Source organism: Lutjanus erythropterus, chromosome 3 (assembly GCF_056507025.1).
Source record: "Lutjanus erythropterus isolate fLutEry1 chromosome 3, fLutEry1.hap2, whole genome shotgun sequence".
Lineage (NCBI taxonomy): Eukaryota > Metazoa > Chordata > Actinopteri > Lutjaniformes > Lutjanidae > Lutjanus > Lutjanus erythropterus.
This window is the reverse complement of record NC_139319.1, coordinates 45,113,147-45,131,262: the sequence shown is the minus strand read 5'-3', so window position 1 is coordinate 45,131,262 and position 18,116 is coordinate 45,113,147. Positions and strand designations below refer to the sequence as shown.

The 18,116-nt window shown below is 36.5% G+C and overlaps 1 protein-coding gene across 2 annotated transcripts; it reads right to left on the bottom strand.

The window, feature by feature from the left end:
• Positions 1 to 1,394: 1,394 nt before the first annotated feature.
• LOC146330889 (CD209 antigen-like protein C) lies at positions 1,395 to 5,185 on the bottom strand. 2 transcript variants are annotated; one of them, XM_084747784.1, is made up of 4 exons: positions 4,954 to 5,185; positions 4,102 to 4,170; positions 1,956 to 2,289; positions 1,395 to 1,823 (listed from the first exon to the last, which is right to left on the bottom strand). In XM_084747784.1, exons 1-4 carry the CDS (start codon positions 5,159 to 5,161, stop codon positions 1,682 to 1,684), a joined length of 753 nt encoding a protein of 250 aa, XP_084603910.1. In that variant the 5' UTR covers positions 5,162 to 5,185; the 3' UTR covers positions 1,395 to 1,681. The 2 variants fall into 2 exon arrangements, with proteins under 2 accessions (XP_084603910.1, XP_084603900.1); XM_084747774.1 differs by having other exon boundaries at positions 1,395 to 2,289.
• Between the last annotated feature and the right edge of the window lie 12,931 nt (positions 5,186 to 18,116).

The following is an 18,116-nucleotide window of genomic DNA, read 5'->3' as shown; positions in this document are numbered from 1 at the left end:
TTTAATTTCACTGGTTAGTGTAATTTTCATTCACTTATGCTTCATTTCCAAAAAAATGGTATGACTTCACACAAATGGAATTAGAGTGTTGGTATTAATCATTTTAGGCTTTTTTGTTGGACATGATTTGACCAAATTCTCAGCAATGGGTGAAATGTAAATTTGATGCCCCTTGTGAGGCCTTATAATTCATATTCACTACATATTTTGCTGAGCTGGGTGATGCTTAATAATTACAGTTACAGAATTGATGTGTAAGTCCAGTTCAAGTCACACAGAATCACAGAAGACAGGCTCAAAGTTTATGAGCATCCACATTTCACACTTTCTTCCATGTAGAACTGAAACAAAACCGCAGCACTGAGGTCAGGTGTGTCTCTGTTATAATAGTCATGGTGACTGATGTCTGAAGTGGATGTGGTGTTGTCAGGTTGGACGACTTCCACAAAAATGTGGACACGTCTTCTCCTCTGAGAAATATATAGCACTGCGTGTGAACTGATGAGAACTGTTCTTGCAGATTGTAAACCCCTAATAACACTTTCCCTTTCCAAGCAATATGGTGACACTGTAGAGCTGGAGGTGGGAATGAGTGAGATTAATATAAATGTTATAGTTATGTTACAGATGTTATTTAACATGCAAGTTTAAATTTCATTCTGATCAATTTTTTACTTGTCTGTCCTTCTCTGAGTTTGTACATTTTGTGGGCAGATGTTGATAAAAAGTGACTTAAATGAGTGATTTGCCATTACAGTGCTGTATTTTTTTTATATATATAATATATATACAGTAATATACAGTAGAAGATAATAAAAGATCATTTGTTGGCTATATATATTGTACAGTTGTGTGATACATTGCTCACAATGTCAGGAAAGCCACATTGTTCATATTTTATAAGAGCAGTCAGCCTTAAGGATGGAACAAGGAGCAGGTAAAACACATAGTACGGAGGCAACACAGTGCTATGAAAATCAGACATCATTGACAGTAACAAGGGCACACTTGAAATGATTTTTTAAAATCACCAACAACAACGAGGCCTCTGCACCTGTGACTTTGCTTGTATCAAGCAAACACTCAGTGTCTGAGAGAGTGTCTGAGTGCAAAGCATCAGTTATAGGAGGGACTGAAGAATCCCAGTATTACTTTGAGAGTCGGACTATTAACAGTTCTGGGACCGATGGTTTATACAACAATATAATAATTGAAGGGGAAATTTGTTGATTTACCTTAATTTATGTCAATTAATGAGAAAAAAGAGAATTCATGCTGATGACTAAAGCATTGACCTTAGATGGATATTTGTTTACATGTATGTATGTACAACTATGAATCTTTGTATATAAAGGTATATATGTATAAGTATGTGTGTCTATGTATGTATGTATGTATGTATGTATGTATGCATGTTTCTACAAGTATGTATATGTTTGCTTATATACTTGTATGAGGCACAGAAATAACCAGGTTTCAGATTATATCCAAACTAAAGTGACAAATTTGAAAATGCTGTTTACACCTGAAAATGATGTTCTACCACAATCAGGTTACTTTTGTGAAGAACTAAGATCTAAGAAGATACAAAAGGCTAAGTATTTTATTCCTTTTGGCTAAAATATAGAAGTGTATTTACTACTATAGTTTTCTGTGCTGTCTGGTGGCTTTGGTTGCAGGGTTATGGAAAGATTTTCTTTTCACAGATCCAGAAGACTGTATCAGAACATTCTTCATCATTCCAGCTGTTTTCAGCATCATAATACTTAATATCTCCACAGTTTTCAAGTTTTCCGCCGTTAGGCTCCTCCGAACCCCAATAGCTGGACAAAAACAAAACAAAACAAAACAAAAAAGGACATAAATAATTCTTAAAAAAAAAAAAATCAGAGAACACAACCCAAGAAGCACAAGGCAGTAATTTAGTTTGAAAAGGACAACAAAAACCTGTTAACCTTTTGTCCATTGGAGTACCATCCACCCACTTCCATGTCCCCTCTGTCTCTGAGTCAGTCAGGCCAATCCACAAGTTCTTTTTGAATTGTCTTGAGAAATTCTTGTTTAAAGAGAGATACAAACTGTAAACATAAAAAACATTGAAGTTTAATTGAGTTGATTCCAATGTATGTTCCACCTCATGACCTTTTGCATTCAGTAAACACACCTGTTCTTCTTTGCTGTTGATAATCATCAGGTCTGCACTTTTTTGAAGACAGTCATTTCTGCTCTGTTGCCAGGTTTCCCTGGTAGACGAAATGTGATAGAAACTACCTCTGAAATACACCCATTCTTGATGAGTATATTGAGAAGCAGAAAGAACATTAATATTACGTTAACAAATGGAATTAACAAATAGTTCAGCTACAAAACAGAGTCACATTGGTATCTGAAAAAAAGAGAAGAGCATAAATTGACATTATATGCAGATGATGTGTGTGTTTACTTAACATCCTCAGACCTATCCGTACCAAAGCTGATGGAAACAATCTCAGAATATAGTAAACACTCAAGCTATAAGCTTAATGAAAGTACTCTAGAGACAGATAGATATAAATTAAAATGGGATTCAAAGAAAATTAAATATTTGGGAATCTATCTTACTGGAGACATAAAAACCTTCTATATAGATAACTACCGAGTTTTGGAAGATAAATTGAGATGAGATTTAACCCTTGTGCCCTGTTAGAGACAAAAGTGTTCTTTACAAGTTTTACTTTCTTGCTAACTTTGCAGTGATTCTGTTTTTAGGCATGATATTTGGCAAAGTTATGTATGTTTTGACTTATTTTGGAATTTCAAAGACAAATCCTATATTCCACTTTTCTACACTGTGTAGCAAAAATACTCACACTCTGCCTGTTAAGGGACAAGTGTCGTCTTCCAAAACGCCATAAAAATATTATTTGTTGATTTTTTTTTCAAAATTTTCTTTCATAAATCTTTGAATCAACTTCAGTCCTGATCATAACCACCCAATATTCAGACTATCTTGAATTTCTTGTTTGAAGTTTGTTGAATGTTAAAAAATAAACGTGTTCTTGTTCAAAGTGATGTTGTATTCATTTCTATGGCAAAATAAAGTAATAGGACTCTGCACTACAAACTGACATTTAAAGGGTTAAGAAATTCTGAATATTTGGTGGTTATGATCAAGACTGAGGTTGATTAAAAGATTTATGAGAAAAAAGTGGAAAAAAATATTAACATTTATAACATTTTGGAAGAGGAGACTTTTGTCCTTCAATAGTAAGAGTGTGAGTATTTTTTTTTTTAAATCTGACATTGCAAAAAACTAAAAATCCATCAAAATCAATGTTGTTACTGATCATTGACATATCCTAGCCTGTAATAACCCCCCCCCAGAAAAATCCAGTTTGCATTTGAAATATTGAAAATATTTCTTTTTTTTTTTTTTTTTTTACAAAAACTTGCGATGCCATCACAAACACTGACATTTAAAGGGTTAAAATTCTGAAAATAATTGAATATTTGGTAGTTATGATCAGACCTGAAGTTGATTCAAAGATTTATGAAAGAAAACTGGAAAAAAATATTAACATGTAATATTTTTATGGTGTTTTGGAAGAGGACACTTTTGGCCCTTAATAGGAAGAATGTAACTTTTTTAAAAGGGTATATGAGGGTTAAATAGATGGAAAACTGTACCAGAATCGATACTGAGTAGAAAATGTGAAAATGATGGTTCTTCCTTCATTTCTGTGTTTATGCCATGTTTTACCATTAACCATTCCACAAAGTAGTTTTAAAAGATGGAATAGAATGCTTTCAAATTATATCTGGAATTATAAAAGGAAAAGGAAAAAATGGTCAAAATGAGTCAAATAAACATATGGAGTGGAATAGTAAAATTAAAATAAATAAATTATACTTAAGAGAGTATAGATGGATTCCCTCCTTTTCTCCCTCGTTTCTGTCTCTCTTTTCTTTTATTCCCTGACTGTCTGTAAAAACAAATACTGTATAAATGTGGCAGGAGAACTGAAATAAGTGTTGAACTTGATCACTTGTAATGGGGAAACCTACAAAAAAGAAATAATAACAATAATAATAAAAAAGAACTGATTCTATCATCATACTTACCAAAGGTAGTCAAAATCCTCTTCAGGTCAGCTCTCTCCTCAGTCAGGTTTTTCAAACTGGCCTCAGTGTCTGAAACAGAATTCCCATCGTCTGTTATATTATCAGTGATACAGTGTTTGTTTCCTCTGCTTCATCTAATAAAGTGTCCAGAGATGCTGATATGATTTATATTTGGATCTCATTCTTTCACACACACGCACAAATTATTTTCCTTTGTTGCTACTAATTAAGTGATCTGCACACGGATAAAAACAGATTTTTATCGACGCATATTTAGAGAGCAGTCAGAGCAAATGTTTCTCATAACTTGTAGCAGAGATGGTGACTCGAGTCTGTGGCTTGGACTCGAGCTGCACTTTTGCCACACACAAGTGAGACTTCAGAATTGACTTGGACTCAAGATTTAGAATGTGTGAACAATCTTAATTTTATTTTTTGGCGTGTTAGCAAGGAAATAATGAGGTGATTTTTCATACGCAACCTTATGGATCTGCTGCTCGCAGCCACAGATGACTGTAAGCTGCAGCAACAACTATGTTTGGGCATCGTTTGAATTTGTTCCAACACTGGTGCTGAAACGATGCTTCCAAAATGTTGCCGGTGCCTTAATGGTGCCTGAAATGATACTTCTTCTTCTTTTTTTTTTTTTTAAGGACGTGTAAAATGACAGTAGATTACATAAAAGAAGAGCATTTTTCCCATGAAGGAATCTTGAATCTCTCGATCTTGAATCTGCTCCTTCAGCTGCTCTTTCATATGAAGTTAAACCAGCAGTGCTGTTCAGCTCCCAGGTACGCATGAAACAATACAGCTCAGCACCAGACATTCAGCAGCCAGTAATTCTCTACTTACCTTGAAGCGTCCTCTGAAGATCATCTCTGTCTTTGCTCAGGGCTTCAAATCTGTCTTGCACCTGGTCCCTCTCTGCAGCCAGTTGGTCATTCTGTCTTGTCAAGTTGTTCTCTAACTGGTTTCTCTCACTGATGAGGTTGGTGTAACCAGTCTGTAACTGGTCTCTTTCTTTTGTCAGGTTGTTGTTACTGTTGTGCAAGAGGACCATTTCCTGCTCACAGTTGTTCTTGGCAACTGTTTGACACAAAAAAACAAAGAAACAAATAAAGGAACACTGTTAACCAGTTTAATCTGATCCTGATGTTAACAGCATGCTAGCAAAGTACTCACACTGGGAAACCAGGGCTTTGACTCCTATCAGAAGAAGAAGACACAGCAGAGCCAGACACAGAGCAGCAACTCTGCACGAACTCGTCTTTACATTTCTGGCACCTGAAGGTAAAATGCAACATTTGTCACACAGTGAAATGTTGAAATGAGTTTGGATACATAACTCGGTGATTGCACTGAGCACGGCACGTCTGCGCCCTCCACATGGCTGCATGTCTTACCAGCAGCCTGATTATGTGGACTTGCTCAGATTTGATTGATTTGGATAAGTGGGCTACAGTTAAATAGTTTTTCGTCTGCCTTTATGATCACAAGTCTGCACAGAGTCTTACATTTTTAAATTGACCAGCTTGTCCAGTGTACAGGCACAGCTGCACATCTCTATGGTCCGGAGTGTAAGGTAGCTACGATGGGTCCCAGTGAAAACTACTTACCCATTATGAATCACACTCACACACACACACACACACACACACACACACACACACACACACACACCACTGGGCATATAGGCATAAAATACATGTTTTACCAGCAATGTGTTGGATTTTACAGTTGAATGAGGCTACTGTGTTGGTAAAGTTGAGAAAGAGAAAGCTATCACAATCTTGGATAGCGCTCTGACAAAGTGGTAACATGATCAAATAGCGACTTAAAATTGGACATCAACATATATATGCAGCACAGTGGCGCAATGGTTTGCATGTTCTTAGTGTGCCTGCATGAGTTTTTCTCATCATCAAAAACAATGTATGCTAAAAGGAACACTTTACCAATTTTCCTGCTATAATATATATAATATATATTACTTTACAATTACATTCATTTCTTTATCTTGACTCTGAAATTACCCAGTTGTATCTAAGTTGTATCTAAGTTGTATCTAAGTTGTATCTAAGCTTCCCCAGTTGAATGATACCTGCATTTGATCCTTTTTGTACTCAGATCTAGGAAAAATGGTTTTGCTCTCCACTAATCACCACAAAGCTTCAGAGTTGGTTACCTAGAGGCCACCAAAACCAAAGAAAAAATACTGAATATAGTACTTCATTGGTATTGGTATGACTTTAAGCATACCAGTATTATTACTAGTATTGTAATTATTTAAAATGATACCCAGCCCTACTCATTACACAGTAACTTAACAGTGATGCATTTTACAGTAAGTAAGTGAGTACGGTTACCTCCTGTTGGCGTTGTTTGTCTTTGAAGTATATTCTATTAATGTAGAATAAACAAAGATCCTATTACAACAAAACTTTACTTCTGTATTGCATGGATTATGATACCTCAGAGCAGCTGTCACAGAAATAAATCAAAAATAAACTTAAGGATTTTTGTCTCACCGAGTACAGCAGCAGTCTCTTTACTGTCTTCACCAGAGTGGCTCTTCAATGCAACATCCCCGGCTGAAGCATCATGCTGTTTTTCATTTACCACAGAGGTCTCATCCTCCTCTTCATGGAAGACCATCTCCATATTTTAGCCACTGTGGAATGATGGTGGCGTTGGTGAAAGTGTTTTCTTTAAATGGTGCTGGTCTGTGATCTGATTCTTCTTTTATTAGTCCTGTCTACTTATGCAGCAAACCCCCATCTCTTACTCTCTTCTTCCTCATTTTTCCAACAGAGTCTGACTGCAGACCCCCAGTGAGGCCGTTTCCGCTGCTGGCGCCTTTCTCCGCCGCCTCCAGTGTCGGGACACTCAGGACAGGAAATGCACGCGAGAAACTTCAAAATAAGATCGTCTTGACACTTTTGTCGCTAAATTATAGTTAATTAAATAACACTGTAACGCGAAACCATTCGTTTCTTAAATGTACATGTATGTGTATGTAATTTCTTTGATGCACATGTTGATTTTTGCTATTCTTTATTACATGGCATTTAACATGGGTGTAAGTCTGCCAGCAACATTATTGCATTATGTCAAAATGGGGTATAAACTCCGTCCATATAGCTGTAGCTAAGTTCATATAACGCTTGTTGATCGGACAGATCAACACACCTCTCATATATAAATTACGTTAATTTATTGCAAAGATCTGAACTTAATGTGTAAAATATATTCCATGAGAAAGGAAGCTTATGCATCTGCTTACACTGTGAACCTGAAGCTCCTTTGAAGAGTAGTTACATGAATCAATCAATCAGCATAGCAACATAATTAATCTAAGCTGTTTTCCATAGCCTCAATATCTCATGTTTAACATTTATACATAATATTTATAACAACAATAATAATAACAACAACAACAACAACAACAACAACAACAACAACAACAATAATAATAATAATACATTATTTTGTCTATTATTACATTAAATGATTCCACCTATATATTTTATATGATATAGTTAGAAGACATAGGGGCCAATCAGATTTTCAGCTATGCTTAAATTTAAAAATGTCAGCGTGTGTGGAGTTGGGGAATAGTTAAAACTGTATTCATTTTCTTAAAATGCACTAACTTGCCTGTGTTCTTCATGGTATAATAAAAATAGATTATTAGGTGCATGATTAAAAAAAAAACAAATACGAAAATACATAAAACGACAAACTTTCATTCTGTTCATTCTGCCTTTTATTGAGCATCATTAGTCCTGGTGTATGTCAAGTACCCTCGTCTGTCAGCAATCTCCTCACAAAAGATCCACATGGCTTCCATTTTGTGGAACTTGAATTTAAATAGCTCCAGGATTGCTTCTTTCTCCAGGTCATCAACTCTGGAACTTTCATCTTCAACTCTAAGTCTGTTTTACTGCTGCACAGCCTCCGCCAGTTCCTCTTCTCCCATTGTGATCACACTGGGCAACTCCACCTTTTTTTTTATATTCAAATAAATATGCATTGTGGGAACTCAAACCCAAAATCTGACCTCAGTGATGTCTTCAAATGGAACACTGGCGGCACCTCACCATGCAGGATGGCTTTTGAAGTGTCTATCCAGTGGACAAACATTTTGCCATGGCTCAAATAAAAAGGAAAAAAAATAAGTGTTTTACAGGTATAACAAAGATGGCGGTAAATAAGAGGGTGTTAACATTTCGAAGACAATCAATCAAATGTCAACATTTTTGTGCTCTCACCTTTCAAGATCAAAATTTTCCATCAACATAACACACCACCACTTTCACAAAGCTGGCATGTCCATCTGAAAAGAAATTATTAGCACTGTAAGCCAGAGTAAATGTTTATGTTTGAATTTTTACAGTTTACTTTGAATATGCAGGTCAACTTACCACAGTGAAATCATAGGGTGCATCCAGTACAATGTATAGGGCATACTATGAAAAAACATTAATAATTTTATGTTAATATCTTTTGAAGACACAGAATTAAATAAGACCAATAATGTCTCCTACCATCAACATTAAGATGCCACGGTCATGTCCATACAGCTGTCTCGGAAAACCCTATAATGACAGAAAAAAGTCAGTCAATGATTTTATAGTGCTGTTAAATGTAGATTACAAGTGGTGTATGTATTTCCAAATCAGTGGTCTCTTCCGATGGTCCAGGAAATATTGACTGGGAAAGGTTTCTAAAAGTGAAAACACATTAACAGTTAACTATGTAGTTCTCAAAATCATATAGTAATCTTACATGCACAGCACAACTGTCTAATTAAAAAAAATCTGTTTCTGCAAAATGTGGTTATATTTAGGTTGCACCATAAAAAGACTATTACACTGATCAGAACATGATCCATTGAAAAAACAATGTAGAGCTGGGCAACATATCAATAATGACATGTGGGATTTTGGATACTGTAATGATGGGGTTTGATTTTGCCCATACTGCTCAGCCCTACAACAAACCTTTTCAGAACGACATAGGAACATGAACACCAATGAGAACCCAAATATAAGTTTTTGTTGGTGACCTCAGCAGTTCTCTCATTTCCTGATCACCAAATCCAGAGTATCTCTCTCTGCGTTGGCTTCAACACCTATTGTAGTTAATGACATTTCAATTCATCGTAGTGGGAGAGGTTAATGCAACACAGACACACGATGGCACAACACAAATAAAACACACACACATTTTAAGAATATTTTTCTGTTTAGAATGTGCCTCATGAAAGTAAAAAAGCAGTGGGGACAAAAAATAATCTCAGTATCCAGGAAATAGTCGAGCTAATTATTGTAAAATAAAAAAATAAAACATGATTGCACATATATCATATAGTTCATAACCAGCATAAAATGTAGCCCAGGAATTTCATGGGTGGCTGGGTTTCAAGATATGAATTACAAACCTTTCTCTAAAATGTAATATAATTATCTTTTGCTTTTAAAATACATATACATACCAGCTGGTGTTGGGAGGGATGTGGGTGAATTGTCCATGATGTCCGGCGTGGCTCTATGTGTGTACATTTTGTGATATTTTCACAGTGTGGTCCACATGAGTCACCATCTATCCAAGAAAATTAAAGTTTAAAAAAAAGCCCAAAGTAATTTCATGATGATTTGACCTTTGTGTGTGTCAGTGTGAAGCCCTTGTTGCTGCACAGGGGTCCAACTGCTGAGGGCTGATGTTGATGCTGTGCAGATTTTTCAGATGGCAGGAATCTTGAGGCTTTACACTTGTTCAGTACAAGCATATATTTTATATTATATTTCACATTACAACTATAAAATAAAACAAATCCTTGACTTCATATTTACCAAATACTGCTTGTCCTCGTTCAGAGAATGTGAATCACATCCTCTCTTGAGCTGTTTTTTTTAAAAGTGTTTCATTTGTGTTGCTGTTTCGATGATGCACCAGGTTTCTCACCATAAAAATGTGTGTTGACGGTGCCAAGTTATTGAGGAAGTAGTTGTGTCTCTGCAGACTTGAAAACAGCTGCTCAGCCACCTGGCCTTTCAGAGAAGCCTGAAGTTCTGGGACAAGGTTGAGCCTCCTTAAGACCTCCTTTGGGTCTTTGGTATTGGCCTCATGGAAATTATCATACAGGACGTAATGGTCTGAAAAACCAGTGCAAGGATGCCCATCTTCATCAGGATTTTGCAGCTTTTCAGTCAACCATGGAAGAGGACTGCTAAGTTTTCCCTGCTGAACTGCTGTGTGATGTAAATACTTGCGAGAAAGCCATGAGAAATCATCTCCAGCTGGACAGAATCCCAGAACTCTTTAATGCTAACTAAGACTTCTCTAATGTTACTCACTGAAAGAAAAGAAAACCCTGTAATTTACTGTCTAAACACACATGTGACATTGCGACCTAGCAGGCGAGTTGAACACTCCTTTTTTGTGCAGGTCCATCACAACTACTGGAGGATAGTAGCCACAGCAAACACAGGAATAGGAATAATCATGACTCGTCAATGCCTCAAAGTAGGCATGGAGGATGGTAGCTGTGGCAGGAAATTTTACTTTCCTTAGGTTTTCCAGTGAGTCCACCACCTTGGACACTGAAACATTATTCTTAAAGAAAGGCAAATACAGTTATGTGTATTTTAGAGGAATAAACAATTTCCAAGAAACACAGATTTCCTTTTCATGAAAGTTCCATTGTACTAACCTGTAAGTTTAGTCCCAGGTATAAACATAGTTCCAGGTTCAATATGACATGGTCATCAAAATTGTGAAGACTGTCCTGTCATTCCTGTTGGCGGTGGATCATGTGGCACTGTGGGCATCGCAGGAAATAGGTTGATACATCCAGTAAAAAATAGCATAAAAAATTATGAATTTTCATCTACTCCTGTGAAGTGACAAAATTTTGATTAATTAACAATGTGACATTCAAAAAAGGAAACTTTCATAATATGAGGAGAGATATTAATAACTAACGTTCAATTACACCATTGATTGTGATTATTATCCAGGCATTTCTGGAGATTAGTATGGACTGATCAAGATGCACTGACCCCAGACAGATGGTGCAAATGGTCTCTGATGGATGCAACTCTGTGATGTAATTTGTTGGTGGCCCCAGGTTTTCTTTTGAACATGAATAGACACAGAAAATCTGGGAGTTGTTTTATGGACAGCAGATATTCCATTAGTTGCATCCACACAGACACTTTTCAATATGTTGCTAACTGTTGTGTTCTTTTTCTTAATGTGTTTCCTCTGGACATGTTTGTTTAAATTCTTTTTATGCCAGATAAGTTTGCAATGAAGACATTGCTCCTTATTCTGGCGTGATCTCTGTATTTGAAGGGATGGCAGAAGGTTGGGTTGACTGTGCAGGGGAACACCTTGTTGTGGAGGAGGAACAACTGATTCTGAAATGAGGGAGACTTGTGGAAGAGTGGATGGTGGAAGAAGGGGAGAGGGTGCAGCAGAGGTGACCAGCAGATTCTGTTTGTATGGGGACAGCAGCTGAGGTGGGCATTTGTTTTGTGGCATCTTGGCAAGCCTCCAGGTGTTTTTCCATGTCTGTCCTTTCAATTATGGTTTCATCACATATGGGGCAATGAAAATGTCATCCATTCCTGCAGTTTAAATTGCATTTGCAGATCTTTTTATCTAAGAGCAAGATAAGAAAAGTTTAAATTAGCCATTGACTAACAAGACACAAGAGCACACACACACACACACACACACACACACACAAAAAAACATTTGTTAATTTTATTTGTACAATTTTAAAATTCATTTATACTTTTGTATGAAATATTTACAAAAAATGTCATACAAAATGCTGCTGTACAATTTGAAAACAATTTGAACCCACAGATAACTGAAACTTGTGGACTGAAAGGCGGCCAGTGACTGTTGCACCTCATCATCCTTCATTCAAGAGAAGGAAAACAGCTCCTCCTTCACCCCATCATTTGGATGATATCAGTGTGGCAGGACTTTGCCATAAGCTCCACATTCCCTTTGCATTTATTAGTGTGATGATAAACATAGAAGAAAAACAAGAAACATACTGATCTCAAAAATAAGAATTGACTGAAACCTGGAATTTACTGACCAAAATAACAACTGATGAAGCCTGAATATATCAAAACAGGAACTGAAACTTGAGGAACATTCCCTCTAAATGGAAATATGGATATTGAAAATAGTCTCTTAGGAAGCTGAAGTGCCCTAAGTTTAGCATTTTTTTTATATGGGTTTTAAAGCATGTTCTGAATATTGTATATCAACAAGATTTATATTTAACCCTACTGTGAAATTGAGTTCCCTAAGCAGGGTAATATTTTGTTTATTGAAAAGGTAGGATGTATTTTTTAAAGGGTCCTAACATTTAGTTTTACCATACTGGACCCTGTGGCTCCAGCTACCAGTTGTGTCAATGCTGTCCTTGCACCTGCAGAATTTGCTTGTGTTTGCATTTGTCTCAGGAAAGTACAGCCCAGTGCTGTTTAAAGATGAATTTCCAGGTTGCAATAATATATAGAGTATATATGTGGTTTAATTTTTCAAATAGTCTTTAACACAAACCATTCTCTCATCCATCAACAAACCACATCACATAGATGGTATCTAGTAATGTGTGATCTTATGTAAACTATGTAAAAGCTGAAAATTGTGACTTGCGTTTAATTACCTGAAAGGATAGGTCCAAATCTGTCCTAAACCAACAGGTTCCCATAAACACTTTGACACAATTTTTGGTTATTGTGATTATTTTTTTCTGTTTGTTCTGATCAACAAGAGATTCCTTCCCTACGTGTGTTCATCACAAGTGATAGAAACAGGCCAGAGATCTCTTCATCCATCCCCTCCATCTGCAGTAATTCTCTGGAAATGAGAATCATTTTAGATACATTTTTTTGAACTTTTTTTCTTGGTTTCAACCTTTGTATGCCTTCCCAGTTGTGTTTATGTACACATGGCCTTTTCCTCTTCAGCCTGGGACACTGTTGATGCCCATTTTCTCCACTGCGATTCAACGTAACCACAGAGTACTTATCCATCTGGCTCCAAGGTCAGGACCAGTGGTGGACAAAGTACTCAGCCCCAGTACTTGAGTCAAAGTCTAGATACTCTTGGTCAAATATTACTCAACTACAAGTGAAAGTTGCTCAGTCTGTCATGTCCAAGAAGTCAGGTTAAGTTATGTTTAGTTTTTGTCTTGTGTCTATGTTGTCTCGTGGCTTCCTGTTTTATTTTGACACCTTACTCTCCTCTCGTTTCAGGTAACTTGCTCCTTCCCCCTTGTGTGATCCCACTGGTCTGATTGTCTGCCCTGCCCTGATTGTTTCCACCTGTTTCCCATTACCTCATGTGTGTGGGTATATAGTCTGTTTCCCTTTGTCCTGTGCCAGTTCGTCTTGTCTTGTGTGCCAGAGAACCCACGTCTGTTTACTCCAGAACTCTTGTCAATTCAGGTTTTGTATTCTTTGATACTTTGTTTTGCCTTAGACTTGCCTTATGTTATTTTGATACTTTGTCTTGTTATTTTTCTCAGCCATAGCTATTTTCCTCGAAAGAGTGATTTTGATTTCTTCTGTGTTCGTAGTATTTTTTCCTCATCAGAGTTTTTTGTTAGTTTGAGATCTTCCTCGATTGAGTGATTTTCCTTTGATACTTTGATATTAAAAGACTGTATATTTGAACCTCGTCTCTAGAGTCGTGCATTTGGGTTCAGTCCTAGTTCGGTTGTGACACAGTCAAAATTTTACTTGAGTTAAAGTACTAGAGTTCTTGCTTTTAAAAATACTTCAGTATTCAAAAGTACATGTTTTTAAAAATACTTAAGTATTCAAAAGTACAAATTACAAAGTACATTTTCTACTATCAATACATGCTGTGTTGTTTTCATGATGCATTCACAGAAGCTTGTAACTCTCTGAAACCATCTAATGATGCACTGACCTGCTTGTAGAACCACTCTGCTACACAAAGTCTATAGAAACACCTTTAAAAACTTCAACATAGAAATACAATCAAAACCAAAAAGGACAGTTATTGTCGTTTTCTGATGTAACTGTATTAAAATTACTGCATAAAATTAGATTGAAGATAACTGTAAGGATTTCTCCAAGTCTGTTAAATAACAGATTTCTTTCTGTTCTCAGACGCAGTATATATACATGAATTATGCTGTATTTTTCACCCCAATAAAAACAATCCAACTTTAATTAATAATTATAATAACATCTTGAGATTTAATTTAGTCTTTCTCTGCCATCACCATTACTGCTTTTTGTTTGAATGAAAGAGGGAGAGTTTGCTTGTTCTTGTTACAGAGAGCGCCTGGATGATGTATTTCCACTTTTACATCAGTCCCATTTGAGAGGAGCTACTGTGATTGGTTTTCTTTTGTGAGGAACACAGCATGTGACCAACTGCAGTTTAGAAAAGAAAAAAACACCAACAGCTGACTTCAAAGCTTAGTCGAAAAGTAACAACAACCTTCCTAGAAATGTAGTGGAGTGAAGTAATAAGTTTCCAAAAAAACAAATACTCAAGTAAAGTACAGATACACAAAAAATGTACTTAAGTACAGTACTCAAGTAAATGTACTTCACTATTGTCCACCACTGGTCAGGACATATATAAGGACATCACATGGCACGGTCGAAACCACAAGTTCTCAGATGACATTCTCTTGTACAGTTAAAATTCTCTGTCTTTGTTTGTTTGTTGTTGGGGGGAAGGGGTGGGGCATCGTTAAGGAAACACCATAGATGAAAATCTATCTGATGTGACTCAGGCAGGAATCATGTTTTCAGATGAGGTGATGTAATTAAGTTTTAATCACAGTATGTTTAGTCACATGCACTGACTTCCTTCTTCACTCTCCGATGTATCTGACGAACCTGTGTTCCACTGGAAGTTGTAGCAACTCGTGATTAGAAGGAAACACAACATTAGTTTGAATAAAACTACAGAACTCAACAAATTTTACAACATAGAACTAATCATTTTTGGGCATTTTACTCTGGAAAGTTATATATCATATGTACATTTTTTTTTTTTTCAACTTGATAACTAACTAGAATAACTAACTAGATAAATGTTAAATGGATATGTGCAGTGGGATAATAATTGCCTGCCAATATTGAATTGAATCTGTGACTCCGCCCCCTCAAAGTTCACTGGTCTGCAAAAAGAATGCAAATTTGCAGCTAAGATTTGACTTGCATAGAACATGCTAATTACTTATTGCCTCTGTCCTGTCCAGACTCAGCCATTTGTAATTGGTTGGCCAGTGGCCTTATATCTATTACTGATTTCATCCCTTTGAGCGCAATATAGATGCCCAATAGGCATTGGACTTTTTTGCTTCATTACAATCAGCCACTTTATACAAAAGCAATTCTCCCATTTCCCCAACTGCCACCTTGAATCCAAAATCGAACAATTCCTTACCATTAATTTAGATCAAAAGTAGATCATACTGATCATTATAAATCTGCCCTCCACTGTATCTCCGTCAGGCTCCTGGAAGCATGACCTGTAAGATGTCATCTAAAATGACCTGGAGGGTAATATATTACGCCCTGTGCATTCCTAATCTATATCTGCCAGATGTGGCTTTCTGCAATTCTAGACTGTCTCTGATGTGAAAACCCCATGAAAAGATTAATTAAAAAACAAACAAACAAACATGACATATGAAGCATCCAAAATGGAGAAGATTCTGCAAACTTTTTATTCAACCAAACTATGACACAAAGTTGAAGAATGACTCAATAGTATTTGTTCATCATTTATGCTACAGCATTTATGCTTTGTATTTTCTCTGGATTTAACTATAATTATAGACCTCAATCTACCTATATTAACAGCATATATAATGTTACAAGTGTGGTTAAAACTATGATTACAATTGCAAGTGCAATATGAATATTTTCCTATGTACAGTGTTTTTATTTTTCATATCTCCTCCTTTTTATATTACTTGCTTGCTTGCTTGAGGACACTGATTGGCTTGTACCAAATTGATAACTTGGCAGGATTGATTCTCATTGTGATCTTTTCATGAATTTCATGAGTCCAGCTGCCCAGCAGGGTAACCACTTGCTACTGTTATTATGTTGACCACCTGTTCATTTCCAGCTCCATAATTTCATTCTAGGACCCACTAGAGTAACTTTGCATGACCCACAGTTCAAAAGCATTCTTATTTATCTTATCCTTTTGCAGCCCCTCTGTTCACCCTTTGTCTGAAGCTCACTCTCCCTAAAAGCTTACATTTTTATTATTCACCACCTTCCTGGAAGCATGGTAAGGAGCAGGACCCACCAAATCGTCACTGATTGCTGTATATGAGGCAAATTTACTCACTGATTTTGGGTGATTTTGGTGATTTGGTGGACATATCTTTTGGTCTTCCCTGTGATGTCCTTAGGCTGCTCTGCCTCGAACCCCGATAGTGGGACAAGTATTACATGTTGTCAGTGGCTACTTTAGCCACTTATTTGGCTAGTTAGCTCAGAGATAGGTCTGGCTATGTGAGACTACAGCACCTAGTGCTTCTGAGCACCATCTCAGGATGAAAAAATAGCCAACTAACCGCCAGTTAGCTCAGTTAGCCCAGTTAGCCAACATGCAGCTGACTCTGTCTGGACTGGGAGCTCAAAACATCAGCGGAGTGCATGACTAACTATCTATAGCAGTCAAGAGCAACAAGTAGAGAGTTTAGCAGCCGGACGACGGCAGAGGGAAAACATGTCAACCGTTGTTGAAAGTTGAAAAAAACAAAACAAAACAAAGACTTAAACTTAACAAATTTAGGGCAGTTAGGGCAGACTGAAAACTGAGTGTTTTGCTCACTTACTTTTATGTAAGATTACCTCATTATTTGAGACTTTGGCCATGTTTAATGTGACCATCCAACATTGTAAAATTACTCTTATTTATAATATTTGAATTCTAACGCACTTATCCCCTATCTTCATCCTCATTATACACTATTTATATGTACCACTGTTGTATATATTGTTGTACATTTTGTTGTTTACATATTTTTACACCTCTTATTTTTATTTTTAGTGTAATGCACATAATTTTTTTTTACATACTTGCAATTTCTATTTCCATTCTTGTTTTTTCTATATGCGTATATACTCGCTTTTTCTTGAATAGGAGCAACTATGCAAAAAAATTTCCCACCGGGGATCAATTAAGTATTTCTGATTCTTATTATATAAATGTCAGAGAATACGGAGAGGCATAATACATCCAATTTAATGTTAACAGAAACTTTTTAATCACTAAATGGAATACTAAATAAACCAATGTGATACTTCAAATTCACAGTATTTTTGAAGGTAACATGAAGCAGCTGTAATTGACCCTTTCTTAAGCCCTGTCCTTTTTAGTTACTGTTGCTAAGCCTGCCAAACTTTCTCGCGCTACATTTACAGTGATAACGGTGGCAGATATATCATTGAAATTGTTGAAACACAAGGTCTTTGAAACCTTAGAGACATATACAAAAGCAGCTTCTCATTTCAAGCTGACAATAGTGGATTTTGTTGGCTAAAATAATGACTCACAAGCAGATTTTACAAGTGTAGCTGGCTGATGTAAGCTACTTCTAAGTCCTTGACTTGGCTGAAAGGTTTCCATCTGACACATTTTAAAACAAGTACAATGTGAAAGTGGGAATTTAGTTATCTGACAGCTGTCCACATGGTATAATGATAATGCTAAAAGACTGAGGCTAAAGCTAGCTTACATCTCTGGAAAGATTGGTTGAATGGTGAAATACAGCAGGTATATCGACATGATAGATGACAGAAGTACACTCATTAACATAAAAAAAGGAAGCACAGGTACTAGGATGGTGCACTGGACTTGGAGACAGGTCACCCAGCCAGATGAGCTGATCACAATGGCAGAAGACAGCCGAGATAAGAGCTAAGTTAACTTAAGGCGGAGAGAGATGCATCATTGTTGACCCACTTCGA